Raw genomic sequence first — 25,765 nt, 5'->3', positions numbered from 1 at the left:
ATCGAAACGCGACAGCAAAAAGTACAGAAACGAAGGGGAAGGGAAAGGGCGGACGCAGTTCGGAGAAAAGATCACGATGGAGAAAACAGATTGTTGGACGTCGGTTTAAGCCGGTTTCCATGACAGAGAACGCACATTAGCGATAGTCCGGGCGTTAATGCTACGCCAGGTGGAAACGGGAAGTGGAACTCGATGTATCGCTCGAGGGGGAAAACGGTCCGCGAGCTTTAAAACTAAACGCAGTTAAATCGAGTATGTTATGCACCGGAACAACGTCGCGTGCGGCCCAGGTATTAACGCGACGCTGTAATGTATTCGAGGTTCCGGGCGTTCCTCGGCTTCTCCGTCGTTGTTTCACGAAGATCGTGCTAGCCCCTTTAATCGCCGAACAATCGAGCTTCGAGACTGTCGTGTTTCATGGAACCTGCGATCAAGGTCTTTCAGATCAGCCAATTTTGATTTAAACAAATCACTTCGCTTTCGATGTAAAGTTTCACTGTTCTTCTTACATTGGTATTTTTGTCTTGAGAATGTTGAATCTTAATAGCCGAAATAATGGTATAGGAACACTAAATTTACACTTAGAACTCATATTAGAATAGTTATATATTTATTCGATAAGCGATTTCAAAGATATTCATCGATACACACTTGCACGCGTCTCAGCACTTTCTTCTATGTCCGACTGTTAATCGACTGGACAGTTTACATTCATTTGTTTTCGAGACGCCGCGTACACACATACTTCCACACACTGATATTCACATACGAGTACCATTACTATCTAACCTGGTCTAGTACATAAAATTATACGTATCTTAATATTTTTATCACGAAACGAAGCTCGAGAGTTTCATTATTAAAAATTTTGGGTATCGCGTCCCGATTTATTCTAAAGAATACTACGACGATTAGATCGTTTATGCATTTAGATGGAAATATGCGAAAATACGCAAAATATACGAAATAAAGAATTTCTTACGATATTTATTCGCTTGGCAACTAAATGATTGCGGATTTTGTCATTAGGTGGTATTGACAAAATCCGCAATCACTTAGTTGTCAACCCAATAGATAGTAAGAAAAATGTCTGAGTTTGACTCTTTTGGTCTTGTTGGTAATTAACGATAGAGTCAGGCATTTCTATGAGTTGTAGAGGTTTTGTAGTTACTAAAGATATATGCTGTAGGGCTCCACTTATTGCAAGGAAATCGTTTATGTGTAGTGTCTGATCATGAAATCCGGCCGGCTGAATCTACTTACCGCAACGTGAACTCGTGTACGAATGAAGTCTGGTGACATGACTTGGTCTTAGCTGAATCCGTTTAATCTGAACGTGAACTTGTATACGAGGGAAAATTATAAGTGACGGGGAGAATCTTATTATATGAAATGTTTGATGAAACACTTTTAACGAGTTCACATAAATTCAATTCTACCGTAGACAATTTTAGTAAAAGTGATGTTTAGTTTTATTCAGATAGCAGATAGCGTACCCGCGGTGTATTTTGGTAAAATTGATATTTATTTTTATCCAAATAGAATCGCGATTATACGTGTAAATGTTTACTTGTCCTCGTTGTATCGCTGTAATTACGATCGTTCACGCATAGTATATTTAACTACACATCAGAGACATTTATAATCGCTGTAATTATAATGTTAATTTTACGTTCAACAATGGTGCGACGAGATGAATTTTAAATAACGTTAATAGAAACAGTTAATCGTTGTTTGTAGAACTTGAAAATTACTTGTTTGACAATCTCGTTCTAATCGCAAACATTTCTATTCTCTCTTTCGTCCGAACAAAACGAACCTTGTCTAACGAGAGGTCCCTTATCCTCTAACTTTCCAGCGAACTTCGACTTGATTAAATTCACCCCTATACCCCGACCTTTCCTTGGGACTTTCCCACGAATTTCCAAGCTATGGGTTCCTAGGAAAATTGCATCCGCGGGTGTCTAAGCGTGACTGAATCATTACTCAACTCGGTGATTAAAACCAGACGGCGAAATTTCGTGTAACATAATTCCAGATCCTCTTGCGTTGTTTCAGATTTCTGCCAGCCTCGTCCTGTCCGGCTTTCCTTCCTGCAGTCAGGTGAGTGGTGTTAATATTGTTCATAGAAACGCGGTATCGTTGCTCTTAGAGTATTGTCTTCTCTTTGATACAAAATTTTCAGACGAATGAATAATCAATAGTGAACAAAATTGTGTTATGTATTCGATGAGTAAACTGCGGATGTTAATTCGTACTCGCGTCTTCTTATAAAACTAGTTAAAGAAGTGGAATTTAAGCAGAAATTGATTTCAATTATTGAATATTGTACACTTTAGAAACTTTCTATGCTTTTGCATATTATATCTATCCTACGTACTTTCGCAATTTTAAATTTCTCACAAAAGCACGAAGCGATAGACTGCTTATTGATAAATTAAGCTCGGTAACAAAATGCCGCTCTTTGTCAAACATCAAGTACAGCAAATAAAGAAAAAGATCTGACGAAACGGTGAATGGAGAAGATATTTCTGTGAAAATATGTGTCAGCGTCTGAACAATATTTTATTACGCGAATTTTATTCGAAGATATCGTAGCGGGATAATTAAAGTTTACAGTTGTGTGTATTATTCTAGGAAATTAATATGCAGTTAATGATAAAAAGTAACTACGGCATTGAGAGCAAAGTTTTCGCGCTACGAAAACGTTATGCGGGAGGAAAACAAACACAGCATTAAGAAGCCGTATTTGCGTAGTACTGCGTGTGCATAAAGAACGCAGCTACCGAAGGCAGTTCGCCGAGTAAATAATATTCCGAGTTTACGCAGGTTCTGGCATGAACTGCTGCCACTCGCGCAGCAATTCCTGTTCGTGTTTGACGGCTGTCTAATTACTTTCAACTTCCCGTCCAATGAGCATCATCTAATAAATTCTTCCCTCAAAAATTTCAAAAAGTCTCAGTTCCAATAAAATGATATTGGATAATATTTTTAACGATAGAAAATTTCTATTCTTATTATAATATATATATAATAAATTATTCCTGAAATTATCGCAGAAAAAAATGATCGTTCAAATATTATTTTAAGAAACGAAAGGTATAGTCGTTAAAACACGAAATAACAGAAAATAATGGTCACTGTATCGAAGAGTGATCGCACATGCGATCAAAAATTTCAAAGATTTCAGAAAAGAAATTCACGGTCGTTGCTATATGACATTCAAAACTAATCCATCTGCTAGTGGAGAAACAGCGTCAAAGAGAACGACATGGGACAGATGTGGTTTGGAAGGAAAATGCATGCGCCTGTAACGCGTTTCATCGAAAATGTATACGACGCGCGCTCTATGTTATAGAAATGAAAAAGAAAGACAGAAGGAAAAAGAACGAGCGAGATGATTGCGTCTGAAATTGGTAGGAAGGGCGACGAACGCTGAGTCGAGTCGGGGACAGTTGGAGAAATACCCTCCGTGGGGAAAGCAATTTTTAACGACGCGTCTTCTATCTCCTTTCGTTTCTCGGAACGCGAACCTTGCCGCAATAACTCTATACGTGACGTAAAAACGACATAAAAAAATAGATGGTGCGGGGTGATTTCTTGCTCGTAAAGGAATCGAAGGGCGAGCTTCGTGATTGGAATAGTCCGCGAAGACTGTAGCGTTACGAGTTTTAGCACTTTTCAAACTCAGACGTCCCTTACCTTTCAAGAAAATTTCTTCCTTTTGTGTAATTTGAATAATAGAAATTTTTATTTTGAGACAAATATAATACTCTGAGAGTAATTGATTCTTGATACAGATTAAGCTAAAGATAGATTCGGAATAAATTTGGCTCTTTGGATCAAGTTTGTATTAGATTTGAATGGAGTTCGAGCTAAGTGGTTTAGATTTCGCTCAAGTTTCGGTTAAGTTTGAGTTAGACATAAATTAAATTTTTGATTATTCCCCTACAATAAATCATATCTTAATGGTTAAAAAATATATGCTAAATTCCATACCGTAAATTTACAAATTGTTCATTTCGCCATTTTTCTATCGAAAGATTTCTCAAAGAGAATTCCGAAATACACTTCCTCAAATTTTTCTGAATCGCATTCCTGGACAAGAAAGGAAACCCGAAGAAATTCAGTGGCCCCGGAACGAGCCACGATTCGTCTACCAACAACGAATCACTTTTCCCTGCTATTTTTCTCGAAGCAGCACGAGCTACTCCCGCAGAGATTTCTTTCCAGGCGATCGGACGCCGTGATCCGGTCGCTGGATCAACGCTCCCCCGCCAGCGTGAAATAACACAGGAAATAATGGCGGTCGGAGGTACAACGACCGCGTGTCGCAATAAGAGGGAACGTGACAGGCGTTATCGAGGGAATGCTGTCAGGGAAGAAATCACGGACGAAGAGGTGTACCGGGTCTTTCTCGTCGAAGAACGCAGGTTAAAGAAAGGAATGGGGAGGAGAAAGAAAAGGGGTAGTTGCGAGCTAGGGGTGGTTACGGTGGTTGGCGACGGATGAAGAATGCATCGAGCAGAACTGAGCGGTCGACCACGTAACGTCGCTCTTCTCGTTCCACGAACGGCATGAGCTTGGAATGATAAAGAGTAAAAGGGAAAAAGTGGGGGACTAAGGGAGAATAGTTGGGATCAGAGGGCGTGTTTCTATGTGGTAAGGGTAGAAGAGACTAGAGGGCAAGATGGGTCGAGATGATAGTGGGGAAAGTAAGTAAGAAGGAGGAATTTTGCCCATCAAAATTGAAAATATTTGGTTACAGGAAACGCGGTGAAAAGATTGATTCATAAATTCTGACAGAAATTTCTTGAGATTTCCTACGGTTAATTTTGTTCTTACATTTTTATGCATCTGAATGATTACGCTATGTATCTGTTCGAATATCGTTCGATTTCTTCAGTACGAGATTAGTCGACGATGATAGATGAACGATGCTGGTATTAGTAGCGCTAACGTAAAGGGAAAAGTCGGATTGAAACAGATGTAATAAATAGAAGCGAAAACAATCGCTAGAAGCAGGCGTGAGAAGGGTTCGATAAAAATGCAATATGAACACGTATCGAACGGCGCGAAAGAACGATGAAAAGAGACTTGGAAAATGGGTTCGAAAAATAATAGGAACCAGTCGATGAAATTGAAACCAACGGAATAACGAACAAGTTATTTCACCTCTGGTTGGAAACAGTAAAAAGGGGTATATAAAAAGTCTGAAGAAATATGATAAAAACGTATGAGAGAAAAAGATAACAGGAAGAACGATGAACACAAGTAAAAACGAGCAACATCAGTAGAGATAAGGTAGAAAGAAGCGACGAGCAATGAAAGAAACCGAAAGAGACGTAGGTGAATGGGAGGACAGCTTTGGTAGTAGAAAAGGTGTAGGGGTGTGTGTGCAAGCAGGCAAAAGCAAGGAGAGTCTACATCACCTTGCATTCCACTTGACGGCACTTCTGCGTCGTCGCCTGCTACTTCTTTCTACTTCCGGTGGCGCGCGCCGTTTCCCTCAGCTTCGCATCCTCTTCTCGTTCCGCTGTCGCGACGACGAATCCCGCCGGGACGTACGCGGAAGAGAAGTTTCGAGTCTCGAATCGACGAACGTCGACTCGGCTTAACCAGCCTGACACGCATCGACGATCGCGAAAAGATAACTCCGCAACGAGGTCTCTCGTTCTAACGCCTCCAATGAATCGACGATTCCAACTCTGATGCGCCTTTCCCCGTTTGAAACGCGATGCGCGATCCAATGGTCTCTCCGTACGTATCGTTAAAAGCTCTGACTTAGAGATTTTCCCTGAGCTTTACGTGTGTAAGCAACGATGGTAAGTGCTACCAGTCTCTTTAAAAGGAAACGATCACAGAAGGTTTCGGATCTGTGGTAGATCGAAACGAGTTGGATTTACTTGTATTTTAGGTATCATTAAGCTGTGACTAGGAAGCCAATTGGGAAAGATTACAACGAATACACGGTATTTAAGAGTCAAGATTACGACGTTCCAAAAGAGAAATCTTATTTCCATAAATTTATTTAGCATCACAAAGAGATAGTATGACAATTGAAACTTGCAAGAAAACTCGAAAAGAATGTTTGTGGTTGTTACAATACGTGGAATTGATCAGCATGGCTCTTGAGAGACTCATTTAGCTCTCTTAAGCTACAACTCGGTGCTTGAACCATCGCAATGGACGATTCAACCGACGTAACACGATCTTCCACTATAAAAATCGTCATTCTTCTGTCGTATCAAACCATTAATCAGGAAATCCTGCTCTATGGTACTAACGTTACCAACCGTTCACGCGATGTTCGCTGCTTCAGCATCGTCGTAAACGAGCGATAGGCATCACACAGCGAGAGGATACATCGTCGAGGTTTGGTCACAAGGTTGACGATTCCCGGGTGTGCAGTAAAAGCGCGCAACTGGCACGAAAACAAACGGTCGCAGCGGCGTTTATGGGGCTTTCGCATCGATCCGTTCTCAATGCATGAAATTAAGACGTTCCTGGGCGCTATCAACGAGCTCCGGTTTATCGTCGCGGGTCCCCAGTCGTGACCGGGAAATCTGCAATGCGGACACCCGCCGCAGACTCCGCGCGGATCGCATCCGAGCGACCAGCGCAAAAATTACGAGTCGCTCGGGGAACGACGAAACTTCCTTCGGAGCCGGAAACCAACTTAGCAACCGGCGTCTATTTCTGCTGGTTGAAATGTAAATTTCCAAGTGAATGGTCTGGTTGGCCGGTTTGGGACGAGCTCGGGCGGATCACTGGTTTTGTGGCTATCTCTTGGTTCTTTGATTCATGCCCTTTCCGATGTATCTTTTATCCTAATCGAATTGGCCAGAGACAATTAATCGTTTGGCTTTCGAAGAATTAAGCACCGATTGTGCACTGTAATAATAAAATTGAAAAATTCTCAGAAAATTGAATCGATCAATTGGGTTCCTGAGTGACTTGTTTGCATCTTTATATATATATATGTGTGTGTTTTTTATAATAGATCTAATCGTTAAATTGCAGTAAAAGATGATCCCGATTGTGAATGATTCGTGGAACACATCGAAATTGAGAATAAACTGATCGGTGACAAGGTTAAGGAGAATTTACTGCTATACGGATTGAAGAAATTTAATTGGTTTGTTTATTTAGTTATCAATGGACAGATTGATTCGATGTACATTAATTCCTTGATTGTGGAAAAACATGGTTTTATTGTCAGATGATTCGCAAAGCATGTTGAAATTCAGGATAAAAATAATAGTTAGGAAAATGCGAAGATTTGTTAATGAGTAGATTTAATTGCTCGAAGGAAATATGATACGTGATATTTAGATGGAATGAAAGATAACGCAAGATTTAACATTGGATAGAAAAAACTGCGAGAATTGTGGCAAATATTTATATGTAAGACGTGCGAGCATTAGAATTAAAAAAGAGGTAGGCTTACAAGATCGAGATAGGAGATTCATAAAGGTCAGGGTGAAAGATCTCTATGCTTGGAAACTGTAGATGGAAAAGTTGTGGTGTTGAAAAGTCAAGGTGAAAAAGCTTCGTCGTCGAGAAAGCTCGAAGGATCATGCGCGCATGACTTCGAGATTAAAGAACTTTGATCTTGCTAACTTTACCCAATTAGTCTCAAGCTTTGGGAAATTCTACGCGTAAAACAAATATTTCGCTTTTTTTTTAATTTACGAACGAGAAGTTCCAACACTCGTTTACCAAAATTGAAAACTGTTTTTTATTCGGAATTTCAGGGTTAAAAAACTCTATTCTTGAAATAAGAGTAAATCGGTGACCTTAAAAGCTAAAGAGAGCTTCCACTTTAAAGAGCAAAGCACAGAGAAACTGTAACTTTTAACAGCCTTGGGTATGAAAACTTCAAATCGAAAAAATATTACCTGGAAGCTCGATAACACAGACATCCACGCGTTACGAAGAAGTTTGAAAAGAATAAGGGGGATATGACCGACTGTAGTCAGACATTCTTCGATCGGTCAATTCTACCATTTTTCTGCGGATTTTCCTCAGTTTCAATTTGGAATAAAATGTTACAATATCGCAATACTGCGATCTTTTTAATCAAAATATTTCGTTTACATATTTTTCACAGATATTTCTTCAGTGAAATAAAAAACACAGATACAATTTCTATGTCGTGTAAAAAAACTTTTATTTCAAATGCACATCGAGTTTGACAAATGCTGCAATGTTTTTAATCGAAATACTCTTTACTACTACAGATCTATAAAAACAGAAATTTTATTCTAAATATCTGTTAGTATTTAGAAATATTTCTCCACAACTTCATCGTTATTTTCACAAACAATCGTGCAACGTTGTTGTGTGCGTACACGCGTAACGTTCGCAGAAACTTTACGACGCGTTCTCATTGTACGATCCTGCCGCGAACAGTATTGTGTCAGGCGCATCCCTGTTCTCGTGGTAAACAGTTTGCATAATAATTTGGTGCGCGAGTTGGGCGCAGTCGAAAGGAACGAACGACACCGTTACAAGCGTCTCGAAAGATGGCGTCAACGTAAGGGAAACTTTACGAGCGAACTCGTTCACGAGTTTTTCATCTTGTGGCTGGATAGATAGCGGAAATTTCGACTCGCTTTACGCGATCGTCCAAAATCTTCTTCCCCTGTTCGCTCCTCGAGACTTTCTGGGAAATTTCGTAGGAAAATAATTGAACTTCATGGGCTTGTCGAAATTGGATTTTGTAAATTGGTCGTTTTTATCGTGCAAGCAGTAAACTCGTTGGAGCAATGATTTGTCGGTGTAAATTTCAATGTGAAAATTGGAAATTTTCTAGCGCTATCAACAAATTATACGCTATAGACAAATTCGTATTACCATTTTTTGATATTTTGAATATATTAGGTCATCCCATAAGTTCGTGCCGACCTTTGCGTATACATTTCATATTTTAAAGAAAAACAAGAGAACTTTTATCGAGACGGAATAATGAAAAATGGGAAGAAGTTGTACGACGAAAGGGGGATTACATTTTTTCATGAAACTGAAAGGTATGTAAACAATCCTAACATATATAATCGCTCGAAAAATGGCACGAACTTATGGGATGACCTAATATAAAATTTTGCAGAACGACAACTTGTCGATAGGAATTCTAAGATTATCTTTGACGTATCCGAAATGTTATCTTTGGAACGGGATCTCTGAAATTGGAAAATTGTTTAAAATCATCTTTACGATGCTTAGCAATACTTCAAGATTGTCTCTGAAGTACTCGAAAAATGCCCGAAGTTATCGAAACTTTTTAAATTCATCAGAATTCTCTGACGGTGTTATTCGTCAAAAATCATTTGCAATAACCAAATTCAAACGAATTAACGAACTCGTCACTCTACAGTAGCGTTCAGATTCACCGCACGGAAAGAAATTTGCCTATAATATCAGATTACCAAAGTAACTGGTTCGAAAGTAAAGCCCGATACTCTTTTCACTTGGACTTTCCCGTTTGGTCGCGCATTAGCGTAATAAGATTCGCCGACGAGCTGTCGCCGCATTCTTCCGCATGAAATTCCTTCCATCGCGATGGAATCGTGGACCGCGCGAAAGCCTCGTAACGATCCACCCTACTTCGTCGGCAACTCTTCAACTTTTAAAAGTCGATAACAAGTTCGGTGCAACTACGAGAGTGCCTCGAATAGATCGTCCCTTTCTTCCACCCTCGTTCGTCCAACGAGTTTCAAAGTTAATCGTCTTTTTTTCGGATGCAGCGAGTCTCGGTTTTGCTGCATGTTTTCGACCAAGATAATCTTAAACGAATACTAGACTCGGGCGATTAAGAAATTATTTGTTAGATCCAAAATATTAAAGGCATAGAAAATGCGAGCTTTGAAGGGATATATAGTGTACAATTTTCTAAGCGCGATAGGTCGAAAATGGAAAATGATTTAAGTATGAGATGTCATTAATTTGGAGTATTTTAAATATAGAAAATTGCGAAAGTGTTGATATTGTAGCCGTGGGATATTCAAGATTTAGAATATTCCGAACATAGTGTATTTGAAGCATAAAATATTTAGAGTGGAAATTCTAAACATAAAATACTTCGAAGGTAGAATGGATCAAATATATGAAATTCCAAGCATAGATTTTTCTAATAATAAAGTATCATAGGTAAAGAATATTTGACGTGTGGTACATTTCAAGCATACAATCTTCGAAACATAAAATATTCTAAAATAGCGTACACTAAGCGCAGAATATCCTAAACATAGAATATTCTAACAGTAGTGTATTGTGCGTATGTAGTTATCCAAGACATTGAATATTTCAAGCATAGAGTATCCCAAACGTAGAATATTCCAACAATGGAATAATGTTATCAGAGTAGATTATTTAGAGTGTCAAATATCCAAAATATGGAAGTGTAGAATATCTAAGTGTAGAATATCTTAATAAAAGAATGGATTTCAGGTTTAGGATGTTCAAAGCATATGAAGCATATAATAAGAATTAGAAAACCTGAAGCATAGATAATCTTAAGTGTAGGTAATCCAAACATTTTACCAAATTATACCAAAGTCATGTATGAGCATAGAATATTCCAGGCATAGAATATTCCAATCTGGAATATCCCAAGTCCGGAATATCCTAAATACAAAATATTTCAAGCGTGTGTTCCCTAAACACAAACTTCGGTCTGAAATTCAATTTACATAATATCAATTCAACCGCCATCAACTATACCAAACGCTCTAACTACCTTACTAAATCCGTCGTAACAACGTTAAGCGATCATCGTACTCATTTCTCATTCATCGTGCATTCTGGCTAAGAAAGATATCCTTACGATCTTGGTTCTCTTTCGAATTCTCAGAACACACGAACGAAACGTCATTATAGTGAAAAATACTTCGAGGACAGCCAGTGAGATCGCGAGCTGAATATACAATCATCGACGTTGCAAGGCTATCCGCATTCGCCTACGTCCATTGGAATGAAAATCGAGACGTACGAGCGTACACGAAAGTTATTAATTTTGTGAAACGTCGTCGACCAATTGCAAATAGTTTCCGCGATTTTGCTGGCTTCTAAGCTGATTATGCGTAACGGATACGAATTAATTAACGCGATACGCCAAGCGCTTTGTCTCGTTTCCGATATGGCTTTGCCTCGTAATCAAACATAAATCAAACGTCATTTGATCGATATAATATTACATAATAGGATATTCGTGTTTCGTAGCATTTCGAGAAAATTTGGTTCTTCCGTCTTCTTTATGCTGTTCTTTCTTTAAACATGATTCAATAAAACGTTGTTACATTACGTATACTTTTAAGAAGCTTATTCTCATTTTTTTTCTTTTAGTTAATTTCATTTCATATTTCACTGTGTCCTTATTCTTTTTTATATTCAAGTAACATACTGTTTAGAAGAATTTATTTACTCCATTCTTAGTATACCTGTCTTTTTTCGTAGAAACTTTCTATTATTTTCCCTGTTCATATTTTACTGGTTTATCTGGGAACAAAACACAAATCGCTAATCATTTCAACGATATTAAAAAGTAACAAAATGTTACAACTACACGTGGTATAGAAAAATAGACATATCGTTATGATTTTTGTAGAAAATTTCTACCAAACTCTTCTTTCTCCTCCGTCAATTTCATCTATTCCCATAAAATTTCCCCCATTTTCCCCCATTGCATTGCGCGGATTTTTCTCTGCCTTGCCAATTTTTTAACAAATCTCGGTAAAATCCTTTCCTCCTAAAAGATCTTCCTTTCCATTAAATTTCCACGAAAATGTTCCATAACGTGTTCTTACGCGGCTACCTAAACGCTCGCTATCAACCATCGACGACACGATCGCGCATAATTTCCCGTACGTTTCGCTGACAATTACGCGATATCGTATTAATGAGTGTTGTGCGTGTGTCGTAGGTAATCTGAAGCGTGCGCGCGCTTGTTTACGCGGGCAGAACGAGCTACGCAAACTGCAGTTATAATTTCTCGCGCATAGACGCGGCACGGATTAAATCGCCGGTCATCGTTAGTCTCTAGTCCTGTTTTCTTATTATTAACCCGCTAATAGAAATTCGAACGAACCCCATCATCGTATTTCTAAATGTTGCTGTAATGAAACGCGATTTCCATCAACTGTTGGTTAAATGTGATGTAGAAATTGCAAACATTTGCTTAGTACAAAATTAGTATACATATGCAGCATGGATAGTCGCCTTAAACATATACAATATAGATCCATTGAATATTGGGGTTAATTAATACGTTTAAATAACTTTGCGATCTCTGAAGATTATTTCTGGTACTAGAAGCGGCTTGCAATTTCTCCGTATATTTTCAGATTTATTTCAAATTGTTTATGAACTGCTTATGAAATTTCAAAACGTATTATACGACACACGTAATATATCGATAAAATATTTCCGTGAGTGTCCAAATACTTTGGTAAGCCACTGTATTTCACGATTTCGCACGAGCGAGTAAATACTGCGACGAGTGCAAACTCGGTCTGGATGGACCATCGCTAGTTTCCTGCTTCTTCTCGCGCCTTGCGAGTCCACCATCGCGACAGGAAGAAGAAACGCCCAGGCTTCCAGGTAATGGAAGTGCAGCACACGAAGTAAACGAAAGGTTTACTTATTCTGGGAAGATGCTCTTCGCTGGGCTTCCCGGTTGAGCATGTTGAGACGTTGTAATATCGAGGTACACGGTCCAAGAGAGGGAAAAGCGATGGCGTGTGTAGTATGGGAATAGAGCGAAGCTCTCTTTCAAATATTTGCATCTTCTTGTTTATTTTAAAGCAGAGAATCTGTGATCTATAGAGCGTCCCTCCTCTATTGACGAAATGGAGCACGGTTGAAACTTACCGATTCAAAGGCAGCAATTTGTTTCGATCTCAGATTTTGCTAAAAGTAGGAGAATCTGTGACCTAGGGAGGATTTTCTTTTTATTCATCTTTCGATTAATGTACGAAAATTTGCGAACAGCTCTTGCGTCGCAAGTAATCGATGCATAATTGAAAATTTGTCAATACGGTAACACATCGGTAATTCTGTTCTATTAATTTTTATATATAATTCATTTCGTTGATCGTGTCAGCTCAATGGATGACAGGAGAAGGTAAACAGAGATACGATAGTTCTTTAAAATTCAACAACGACCCATCGAAAGAGACGTCTAAAAATCCTTGTCCTCATTTTTGTCCGACCGTCAAGCTTCACAATTCCTGATTGAAATAAATTTAAATGAAACTCTCACAATAAGACGACTATAGATAATCTTCGCGTATTTTTCCTACATTTCTCACAATATGGAAACAAAGAATAAGAGGATATTCCCGTGATAAGAAGTATAAAGAAGCAAACTGCGGAGTATTCCCTATACACAAAATCCCTGAAGTGATCAGCATGATCAGCATAATCAACGATTTGCCAAATAAAAACAGTAATCGTAAAACTTTAAGAACTGCATCATTCGTTGGGAATTTCCAGTGGAAACAGCGGATTGGATCGGCCGTTCTAGACAATGGGTTTATCGACGATATTAAGAGAAAACTGCGGTAGGAAATTCGACCAGGTACCGGAAATTGTCCCGGTGCAATTATCCGGGAATATTAGTTAAAACGAAGCTTCCCTCGTCGTTTTCGCTTCCTTTCGACCACCGATAATCATTTATCTACTATTTTATTTCCAACTAGATATTAAAGGGTCACGATATCTCCGTATCGTACTTTATGTAACTTTTATCGCTCAACCATCCTTCGATCATTAATATCGTGATCTCGTACGATCGAGTAAACATTTAAATATTAATATTCGTTGCGCGTGCTCGGTAAACAGAGACGTTCCCCAAGACGTGTACGATCCTCTTTGATAGGCGTCGTACATGCGTGCATATGTGTTAGAAGCGAAATCAAATTCGATTTCGACAGTAAGCATTAAGTTTCTTGTGTCAGTGTACCTGTTTGCAATAGCTTATTTTGAAATTCACGATAGGATAAAAAAATATTTGCTACTTTTTGAACGTTTAAATACCCAGTTTATGTAATTAGAAAATTTCGAATTTTGTTACAATGTTAAAGATACGATAAAAGAACGTTTCACTACTGTGTACGCGTTGAAATACTTATAAATGATCGTACATGCATACACGCATGAGTGTATTTGCAAGTGAGGCTTGGAAGCGAGTTCATAGTCGATTTTGTCACTATCGACCATGGTATTAAGTTTCCTATCGATGCACCATCTCCAGGCAATGTGAGTGTAAATATGCATATCGTCGCTGCAAATAGCGCGGCTGGGTCCATTAACATGGCACTGGCTACCAAGTTTCTTTTTATAAAACAGTTTGCCCTGCTCAATAAAATACGGCGATACTTTCTATGACATGGGAGATACGTTCCACGTTAAACAAATTCCACGTTATACGGGACCCACAGCGTAAAACCGATATAAATTCTTTCTTTCAGTAACGCAACTAATTCTGTATAGAAGTAACTGTCGTAAAGTCGCCGTTATAGTACGAAGATTAACGCGAAAATCGTAAATGTAATCTTCGAAACAATAGAAAAACGCACGCGTTTGCATGTTTGCAGGTTTCTACGGTATTTTTCTCGTTCTTGAAGAAATAACGTAAGTCACGTTACGTTGAAGTAAATTTTAGTAGAGAAGCGAACATTCTGACCCTCTGAAAGTTCTGACGTACGAGAAATGACGTGTGTCACGGAGGAAAAGGGGGTAATGAAGGGCAATAAGGATAGTATAAGGGTGACAAGTGAAGTGTTTGAGGAAGGAGCTTGCATAAGATCGAGATAGCTAGCAGAGAGAGGAGAAGCAGTTCCATTTTTCATTGGTGAATTTGTTTGTACAGTGGCTGCTGTCCATATTTGTTCTTCTGTCGCTGCTGCGGAACTGCACTTTGCATTTGTTTTCCTGTTCCACTCGAATGTAGACGCGCTCTTAGAAATGAAACCGCGTGTTTCTCTTCGCCACGATACAAAACGACGCCAGAATTGAATTAGTCGAGTGGTTCAACGTCCTTTGGCCTGATGGACTTCAAGAAGTGAAATATTTTACCCTCGCTGCTTGTCTCTCGCGATTTTCGCGCGAAGTAACTGAAAGGGATTGCTTCCTAAGGGCAACTTTGTTCGTTCTGACGCAATGCGAAGGATTTAGACACAGTTAATAAAATCAAAAGCAAATTTTGACACATCAACCCTAAAATAAGCTGCGTTATATGTCCAAATATTCTCAAACTATTCTCATCGAATTACTTTCTCAATTTAAATATAGAAATATCGCGCTTTTACTCGTTTTCTGTTTTCAGTCCAAATGTCTCGTTTCATCGTATCCTCTTTGTAAAATTCTTCCACCAATCGCTGTTCAAAAATCGTCCCTTATTACATGTTCAAATATTTCCAAACTATTCTCGTCAAATTCCACTGAAACCGGTTTAAATGTACAAAATTGTTCATTTTCAGCTTTATATCTTCATTGACCAGAACTAACTTTTCATTCTAAACTGCTCTATGAAATTGCTCCACTAATTATCCTCGAAAAATCCATCCTCGAAACGTTCCTTATTACATGTTCAAACATTTGCCAACGATCCTCGTCAAAACTATTGCGAAACGAAGCCATTAATATATGTATGAGCGTGATAAAGCGGACCCTTCGGTAAGAAGCTTTGCATGCGGCTGCATAAATAATCATCGTGACGATCCAACATTGAAAAGCGAAAAGGGATGGAATACACGCAGTTCACAGAGACTCGGTGGTTTCGAATGGCGAATGGGAATAAGCTATGGTCGCAGCCTCCTTTGATCCTGGCCTATTATATGCGTGAGCTTCCTGGACCACGTATGTCCTTTGCGATCGCGCGACCGTTAAGCCGCAGAAAGCAATTTCGGCTGATAAGTTCTTCAATTAAGCGAAACACAACGCGCGCCTGTCGAATCGGCTTTTCGATGCGCTTCCAAGCAAATATATATCAACACACGTTCGTCGGAAGATCGCATTATGCGCGTGACACATCCTTTGACACGATGAAAACGAGAAAATCGATCCAGTGATTGATATTTCGATACACGTGATCGGTAATAATCGATGCATCGAAAAACATTGGGAATCGACAGTGCGTCGACGACTGATAGTACGTTCAACGAATATTCTTTTTAGAGATTTCGAGTCTTTTAGAATTAGATTATCGTAGGTAGTTTAATTTCGAATAGCTATTTTCTATATTAATTTTAAAACTTTCAAATGGAATTGTTTGTTTGAGAGCTTTTCCTCGGTATTGATTTTTCCAGGGTTCAAAGATTCGGATTTAGAACACACTGCTTGCGATAGTAAATTCTGTCCCTTTTCACGAATCGTATAACGTCAGATTTTTTTCTTTTTCTTTTTTTTGTGTTAAATATATGGAATCCTTTTACTGATCATCGAAGTAGATAAGGCTCTTATTCGAATCACGAGACGACTCGATAAGCCCGCATCTCCATCACGGCTCCTCGATAGTTCCGATTCGAATTGCATCCTGCCAGAGGAGACGCAGTCAGGGAAGCTTTGACTAAGGCAGAAGGTGATTGAATTAGCGAACAGCAGCAAACCGTGTGTTCAGCAGGAACGCAGGCCTGCCATTAACTTAATCAAACATTCCACTACAAGGTACCTGGTAACGGGAACGAGAAATCAGATATTCTTCCTCGGGTTCGTCGTTGCTTCTAAATCTATAATGAGTTATTATCTGTTTCTATCACACAATCGTGTAAATCATACTCGTAACTCATATTTGCGACTAGACTGGCGTGAGAATGTTTATGCACATTCGTATTTCTGCATATTTCTGCAGACATTGATGCCTAAAGAAGCGAAATTTGTAGTTTCATGTTCTACAAATTGTAAGATTTATAACGAACGTATATGAAATGCGATAATTTACAAATAATACTCCTCTTCTTAATAATACGAGAATAATAATCCAATCTTTGAAAAATTCGTCTTTAAACAGTATCTATACCGAAGAACCATTATACGAGTCATTTAGAAGACTTGCTGTCCATAAGTTGAAATTAAAAGAAAAATACCAATGCCAATCAGAAATATTATTTCTCAATATTTACCTTGAAATTCGCAATTTATTATACCGTCTTCTTCCAAACAACTAAATTTATGAAAACGAGTTATTTATTTTTCCATCCATTCGATATTAACTGTGAACTGAAGCAATGAAATTAAAAACTTCACAAAGGGTACAGTTCGTTGGTTTGTCTTTCGAGAGAGGTCCATACATATCGATCGTGATTATGTTCCAAATATTTTACATATACATTGCTGTATATATCTCTCTATATGTTGATACAGTCTGCTTTGTTAATAAATTTCTCATAGTAATTACGCTAGGTAAATTTCGCTGTATCTCTTTGAGCGAGCCTATCGAGATAAGCCTATATCTCATTCTGGACATTCGAAATGGATCGATCGTATCGAACAGATTCGCAACAGAACAGCCGGCAATTCGCAGAGAACGGACGCGATACGGAGGCGGAGTCTCCCGGCATAATTGCTTGGCAATATCGCAGCAACATCTACGTCTTTGATTGCATTACCGGTTCGGTGTAACGCTATTAGCGAGCCGTTGCTTTAGTTACGCTAATTCGATCGCGTTTTCAGTTGAGTCACGCGGGAGGAAGCACGCGGAACCGATTTGCGTCGGCTCACAGTGTCGTCTGACAATTTCCGGTGAACGCCCGTTAAGCTAAGTCGAGCCCCGATTAATGTGCTACACCGTCGCGTAAAATTGCCGCTAATTAGAGAATCGGCCGAGTTAAGAAATTTCCCCGGAATCGGACGATATCGACATAAAGATTGTGGCTTTAATTATTATCCTACTTTAACATGATATAAACGCTAGATTTGGAAAAAAAATGAAAAGTAAAAATAAATATTTGCGTTGAAGGAATATCGAATTATTATTCCAATTTATTGAATATCGAATATTTGTGTTCTGGGATTAATGTAAGAATATTTCTAACAAAACGAAAGTTGCATTATTTAGAATAAAATTAAAATCGATTCGCTATCTCTCTTGTGTTTCTCTATTATACAGTTCACTGTTTTCCTTGTTAATGTATTTACATGCCAGCACACATTCGCTCATTGCCCTCGTGGAATTCAAATTTAATCACCTATAATATAATCGATGCTTGGTAATTATAAACGAATGAACTTCTATTGGTTAATTATATCTATCCAGAATATCGTATTAACTAATTATATCTGTTTCTACGTTATCTCTATGTAGTGCCTCTAAAAGTTCTTACAAAATCGTATTAAAAAGATTAATATCAAACTTGAAGAATTAATTTTCAAATTCGATGAGGAAATAAGAAGCTTGGAAATTTGTCTATAAATTATTTGTACATCTTAAAACAACACTCGCGAGCCCGTACGATCATTCGATCTTGTCGCGAAGCTTACGTCAATCGTGAATCACAATGGCCATCTCCATCTGCGCAACTGCCAATTTACAGCCAATTCCACCGATCAATGTTTGCAACCATTAGCCGCGAGAACGATTGCACAAGCGAATACCAGAGTCCATCTTCTTGTGATCTTTCTCCATGGAAATATTCCTCTTACTTCTGCTTTCTTTCCTTATTCTCCTTTCAGCGATCGATTTTCGCAAAACTTGCCTGCGTTTAGCCTAGGCTCGCTTATTTCCGTAGAAAACTCGTAGCGTACCTTTAAAGGAAGTTACGCGTCAGGTGAAAAGAAACTAGGAAGGTTATTTCTCGAGCGTGTACACACGATTCGTCGCATCGATGCAAGCCAGGGCGGGCGTCTCGAATCGAACTAGCAAACGAGTTGCTTGAAATTTTCATGCCTCGTGCCCCGGGACCGCGTTATTCTTGCATCTCGAGGCGGCCATGACGACGCTGCACGTCTTGGAAATAATTTCCTTCGAGAATTGCCCCAGCTACGAATTGTTCTTCCACCCTGCTGCACGAAAGGCGGAATCGTGACTTGTTTACTGCTGCTCATTTTCCTTTTCGGGGGTTGAAATATTTTCTTTGAGAAATAAGCGGCCCAATGATACGTGAAAGCGTCGAAGAATTCGTAAGATGATAAACATTTTACAGAAGACAGTCGCGGGTAACTCGAGACACACGAAAGATCTTCGAGGCGAAGGAAAGATATTGTGATTATCCACTTCAATTTCTTCCAACTTTAGAAAATTACAACGGTTAGCAAGATTTAAGTGGAAGAGGGAAGTAACTACAAAACGAAACCTGAAATCAGAAAGATGAATAAAAATTGTAAAACAACAATCGCTTGAAAAAAAAATCAGCTTTTCTTGCAAAACCGAAATTAGGTTATTGGAAATTTATAGGTATAAAATGTTCGACGAAGATCGTGAAGGAATCTCGTGTCGGTTTGGCTGTTTCGTGCAGCAAAAGGCGATCATGGACGGTTAATGGAAGATCGTTATATTTCGGTGAAGCGTAGCGAAGAGGGTAGCCTTCGAGGCAACTTGCTCTCTTCCGGTGACTGTCTGGTTCGCTAACGCGATTGCTGAAGCATTTTCCGGGTAACTGTTGGAAAACAGGACAAGGGCCATTATATCGTGTGCTCGCTTCTATCCGTCGCTCCCCTGTCAACTTTCTTCCTTCCTTTTTCTCGACCCTTGGTTGCGCGAGGATTCATGGTGTCACGTTCCCTCTGCCCATGACAGTTGCTTATGCCGACGCAACATGTGCGCACGGCAAATTTCCCCCTCTTATGGGTGTTTCTAACAACTTTTAATTGCTCCCGACGTAGATTCGGTTAATATAATTTAGAAAGCGAAACTTTGCTTCCGCTGAATAACAAAAATGAGAAATGCACGAAAGATGTAACGCATTAAGCTGTGTTGCGCGGAACTCGAAATAGAAAGGGGAACAAAACAAGCTGCCCTTGGAAAAAGTAAAAGGAACGTTAAAAAAAGCAAAGTCGGAACGTTGACGAAGGAAAAAGAATTTTCGATAACATCTGGAAAAGGTGAGTCTCTAAAAGCCTAAATGAAAAAAGGCTTTTAGAGGAGACAAAGAAGAAAAAAAAGTGAGTTTAAAATTAAACGTTCACCCATGCATGGCGTCGTATGATTTCACGTCGTCCATCGGACGATGAGAAATTTCCTCTAAATATAGAAACGCTCGCGACGGAAAGCCGCCAGTTATTATTGTTAAAAGGAGAGACGTGCACAGGTTGCTGTAATTTCTGGTACATTTGTCATCACCCCACCGTACAACTCTCGGCTTCGTTTACTTCCATCGACGAGAATAACCACGATCCGCTCGATCGGCTGACTTTTATATAAAGAGAAAGACGTATAGATTAACGGTCGTGTAGATTAATCAATTTCCACGAGAAAATCAATCGCGATCTAAGCTAGGAACTTTCGAAAGATTTCACTTATTCGTTCGATTAAGAGCTAGGAACTTTAAATGAACTTCCGATTGCTTTGAACGGTACACCAAGAAGATTCTATTTACATTGCTCATATTTATCAAAGATACGAAGTTAAAAGAATTCCGTTAATATAGTTATATCTGGAACGAGAACAAGGAGAGGAAGTTTGTAGAGGGCTGCAGGGCTCGGATTCGCTTTTGTACGAGCGTAAGCGAGAGAAGAGAAACTGCAGAAGAAACGGCCACTAATGGGAGAAAACGTTCCTTTGATAAAAAGTACGGCTTCTCCCTCTCGATATTTATCGTTCGGGTTGCCCCGATCCTGTGCAAGCTTCTTTCGTAAACATCACGAACATTGTTCTCCTTTCCGTGCTTATCGTCCCTCCCACGATCTTGCCCTATTAACCTTCATTAGTATTCTGAGTTTAAGTACGAGCAGTCCCTGGCGCGTCAATATTTTGATACTACAAGTAAAGTACACCCAACGTCACAAAAGTATACTTAAAAAGAGATGAAGCATCGTTGACATGGAAGCACAAGATCGATAAGATGAAGTCAATGAAATTAGATGTCTTTTTTCAAGTATTGTTCGATATTAAGCGAAAAGCATTGAAAATTTTTTCATTGGTATAATTTTATCAGTACTCGCAGCCAAAGAAAAAGTATCGATCCTCTAGGAACTGTTCAAAATCATTTTCTGTTCACTGAACGTGCGTTTACTGTCTGTGAAATAGGATTATCAAATAATAGGGAGATATCAGGATATCATGGAACAACGTTCAAAAATAAGATAATGATTTTGTGCACGGTGTTTTATATTCCACGTGTATAATAAAATTATTCTAATATCGAAAAGTCATTGATAAAATATAACGTATCAATCATAAGTACCTTTAGCTTCAAGTTCTCTGCTCAAACTTTCTTCGTCGACTCTCACAAAAACTTTTTCTCAGACATCCTTTTCCAAACTTCTTCTAACTTCTACCATCTAAACATTCCTTAAAAACTCCTGCCTGTTGTACATTACGAAAGTATCCAAGCTCGCGGAAAGATACGCAACAACCACACAAGTACAAGATAGCGCTTAGTGCTACGTAGATTTGATAAAACACAGAGAGTTCTCTTTGAAGCACCAGCTGTGATAATTTAACTCGACAAGTCAGCAATTTTGCCGAAGGATGAAAGATTGTGTCGATTGTTTTGTTACACAAATCCACTTTTTACCAAAATTTTATTCTTTTTTATTATCTCTTTTCTTACGCGTTAAAAAAGTGAGCAATTCTAGACATCGGGACGTAAAAAAGAGTTCATCTACAAAAATATCGTTTGAACTTTTATTTTTCCAATTATGAACGATGCAATTTCGCATTAGTCACGTTAATTTCTTAAGTACATTGGCCGGTTTCGTACACAAATATCTTGCTCCTCAAAATTCTTAAATATACTCAACAAATCGATTTTCTCCAACTACCAATACTTCGTCTTCACAAAATCCCCATTCTTTCCCAAAAATTAATACAAATCGATCACTGGCCCGTTCTTCTAACTCAACGCCACATCCTCACTAATTACAAATAAAAGGTATTAACGAGTAATATCATGGTCTCAAATCAAATCTATCAAAAATTCTGTTGTGACATAACAATATGGTAGTTGGTCCACTGCCAAGGATAGATTTTTCTCGACGTGGTTCGTCATTACCGGACACCTCTCTCGACGCTTGCAAATGTGTCTCTTCCGACCCGCTCTTCCGCGTCCAATTAGTCGATGCGACAATACAGTCTGTGGTTGCTCGCAAGTTTGCACGAGCTGGCGATATTAACGGATGACGACGCGGTCATTAGAGATTCAGGGATTCGCGAACCTGATAATTGGCGACGCGTCCATGCATTCGACGTTCTGGAACGGATCTTTCACGACGTTCGACGTCCTGCAACGCATTTTTGTTCTTGCCCTCTTTGTTCGTCAATCTCTGGAATTTATTTTGAACGAGCTTGAATTTTCGATGATCTGAAAGGTTGGATCCCTTATCGAAATCCCCTATTCTTAAATCGGAATTAAATTAAATATTCTCAAGGATCTCTTGGGAATATTTAATTTAATTTCGATTTAATTCGCTGTGCGGATTCTTTGGAGTCGTTTAGTTCGAGTAAAAAATATTAGCCAATTTTTAAATTAAAGTTTTATCTTCAAATAAGCTTCTTACTAAACAATTTATTAATTACACCACCTAATCGTTTGCGTATCGAGAACCTACTCTATCTTACCTCTCTCCCTTTTCTCAATTCTCAAACACAAACAAGAAAAGACAATACATCCCTAACCCAAATTCCTAACAGAGCACCGCACAAATTCTCAAACGAGAAAGCAAAGCCACTAACGAGCAATTAGAATCAGTTAACAACCGCCAATCACGATAGGTACCAGTCGAAGGAAGCAAATAGTATGACCAGAACAATTTCAAGAATTCGAAACGTCCATAGAATAACAAGAACAATGGTGGTAAAATGGACGAAACTGTGATCTCAATGGTCACGACGATACGGATGCTGTATCGATCAACCGAGACGCATTAATCGTGATTTGGCGAAGAAGGCTGGCTAGTCTAGAAATTCCATCGAACCAGAAGATTTATGGCCAACGAAAATTGAAGGAAACGGCCGCGTGTTGGTGACGCAGCCGCGTAATTTTTCAGCCGTTTACCAACCGGCCATAAATGAGACGGAGCAGATGCTTTATGACAGGTTGAACCGCGATCTGCTCGTGGCGTGTTCGCGATTTAACGCGCCCTCTGATGGGAATTGATAGCTATGGTGTTCTGTGTACGCTTTACTGGCATGTGTTTAATGAATAAACAGGTTGATTGGTTTAATTTCAAAGCGTCGCGTTCACCGCTGCGGAATTGATGTTTTGTTATGTGCGAACTATTGTCCTTCCTCGGGAAATGATTGATCCACTCGTCTTGGGACGATCTTTATTTGCTTCTTTTTTAAATCGTTAATGGGAGGAATGGACAATTGGGAATCGAAACTCGTTACGTTCCCCCAAGTTTGTTTAATGGTTGTCCGAGTTTCTAAATGAACGTCGCGAAGGGTTGGAAGTAGGAAATCGAAGAGGAATATTCTTGATAACTGTCGATTTACTTTCTCGGTTCGATCGAATCGATGGAAGGTGGGACTTTCTCTTTAGATTAAAGCTAGAGTAATTAAAATTATCAATCTGTAATTTTTCATTAAAATATTGTAAATCTGTAACGGAGTATCTTGGGAACGTGGATGATTTTTTGTAAAGATCTTTTCCTTGCATTTTCATTTCTTCGATCAGAGTTTTATACCTCCGCCGTTCGTAATTGTGTCGTTAAAGTTGCACGATGTACAATCTGGCGTATTAAAATTATCAATTAAAATTTCACAAAATTCTCAGAGCATCGTGGCATATAGAAAATATTTAAAATATCTAAATATACGTAAAGATATTACAGAGACTACTTATTATAGGGACCAAGTATGTTACTGACATTTTCTCCATTCTTTCCAATGCTTCAAACAATCCCCTAGAAATTTCCAAATAACTGAAGAAGCTCATCATCGGAACAAAGACACGAATAGAACAAAAAAGACAACCAGATAAAAGACGTTCTAAGGAAGAAGTTCGATTTTCTTTGGAAGTACCTGGTCGAAAAAGCGCGTCTACTCGGTCGACTGGCGCAAAAGGTCGACGACGAATCCTTAGCCCAAGCGTAGAGAGAAAATGAAAGACTGTATGCCTCGAACGTGAACTTCTGAGTCTTTCGAGTCGGAAAGATATCCTCGAGCGCGCCTTGGCAATTGCCATCCAGAAAATAATGTGTATTTTCTTTCTCAGTGCTCGGCTCGAATCAACGGTTTTCAGACGCTTGCCGAATAACTCGACCAACTTTCAGAAACGCTGACTGTCACTAGTTGATTAAAAAGAAAGGAAAGAAAGAATAAGAAAGAAAGGAGAAAAAAAATAAGGAGTCGTTGGGGTAGATGTTGTAGGTTGTTGAGAAAAATGGGTTGCAAGTATTATGAAGCTTGAAAAACACCAAGATGAATTCTTTTATATTTTTTCTTTTTTTTTTAAATTACGATGCTTGCCACTGTGAAGCTCCAAGGAAACTTTTTAATTGGACCGTGCGCGCTCTGGAATTCGTTTACTTGATTGTAATCTCATAATTAGAAAAGATGCAATGTCTTAAAACTCTTTGTTTTCTTTTCAGATTCGTTTAAGTTAGAAATTGGTAACTTTTTGGATATTCGATTAAATTAGAATGCTTTCGATTAATTGTCATTTCGAATTAAAATCGACAGAATATCGTGGAACTATTTTTCTTTTTCTTTTAAGAAAATTACAAAATATTATCTTTTATGAGTACTTGATGTGATTAAGTTCTCCGAATCCTCGAGTTTAGAGCTACTAATCCATCACGTGAGTTCCTGGTACAAAGTACTTTATTATTATTTCTAGGAGTGCAACCCTTACATCCACTCAGACTAATTGTAAGATCGCTAAATTAATTCGGCGACGATCAACAAAACCACGTATCTAGGAATTTATGTATTTTCCTTCCTCCGAGCTTCTTTTTCTCTTCGTTAATTTTCCATCGTTTCGATGTCACTCACGATCGATAGCATTCGAGGTAGCCTCACGTTCCGCAAATATTGTTCGTAAGTCTCATCGCAGACAGAGTGTTTCTCTCCCTGAGGAAAATAAATCCGATCGTGTTTCTCTACTCGATATATATCTCTACTATCCTAAAAAAACTGTCCTAACTACATACACTATGCTTTAAGTAAAAAGATTAGACGAGAAAAAAGCTCGTTTCGTTATTTTCGAAAATAATGAACCGACTGCGCTTCTAAATTTCCCATAAACGCATAAAAATATCCAATCTACTGGTAAAAGAAAAAAGAAAAGCGAACGAGAAACTGTCCAGCGGAAACTTTCAACAAGTATTAAGAAAGTTTCGCGGCAATTACCTGTCTCGAAAAATTTTATCAACGAAGATTCTCATGGTAACCCAGTTTCCTTCTGTATCGTAAACGAATAATCATTGCAGAAGTACACTGGCGATGCTTTTGAAAATTGCCAACGATTACTGGGTACTATTATAGGTGTATTGTATTAAGACTTTGCGAGTTTTCTTTAAATATAACGAAAGAAATTTCTTCCGCTGGATCCTTTACCTGTTTTAACTACCGCAAGCACTTGGAAAGTTTCCGAAAGGGAAGAAGATGAAATTTAACACGACTTCTGACCGATTCCTATAGAAAAAGTTTGCTTCGAAAAAATTT

General features: G+C 38.7%; 1 protein-coding gene across 10 annotated transcripts in view; it reads left to right on the top strand.

The window, feature by feature from the left end:
- LOC100644512 overlaps positions 1-25,765 on the top strand; it is a 350,489-nt gene that overhangs the window by 82,171 nt on the left and 242,553 nt on the right. For all 10 annotated transcript variants that reach the window (XR_007223424.1, XR_007223423.1, XM_048404380.1 and 7 more), the window contains exon 14: positions 2,059-2,103. Coding sequence is in view for 8 of the 10 variants with exons in the window: in XM_048404380.1 (XP_048260337.1) it covers positions 2,059-2,103 (45 nt within the window). In the remaining 2 variants the exon portion in view is untranslated. The remainder of the gene's footprint in view (positions 1-2,058; positions 2,104-25,765) is intronic.

Source organism: Bombus terrestris, chromosome 3 (genome assembly GCF_910591885.1).
Source record: "Bombus terrestris chromosome 3, iyBomTerr1.2, whole genome shotgun sequence".
Lineage (NCBI taxonomy): Eukaryota > Metazoa > Arthropoda > Insecta > Hymenoptera > Apidae > Bombus > Bombus terrestris.
This window is presented reverse-complemented; position numbering and strand designations above follow the sequence as displayed.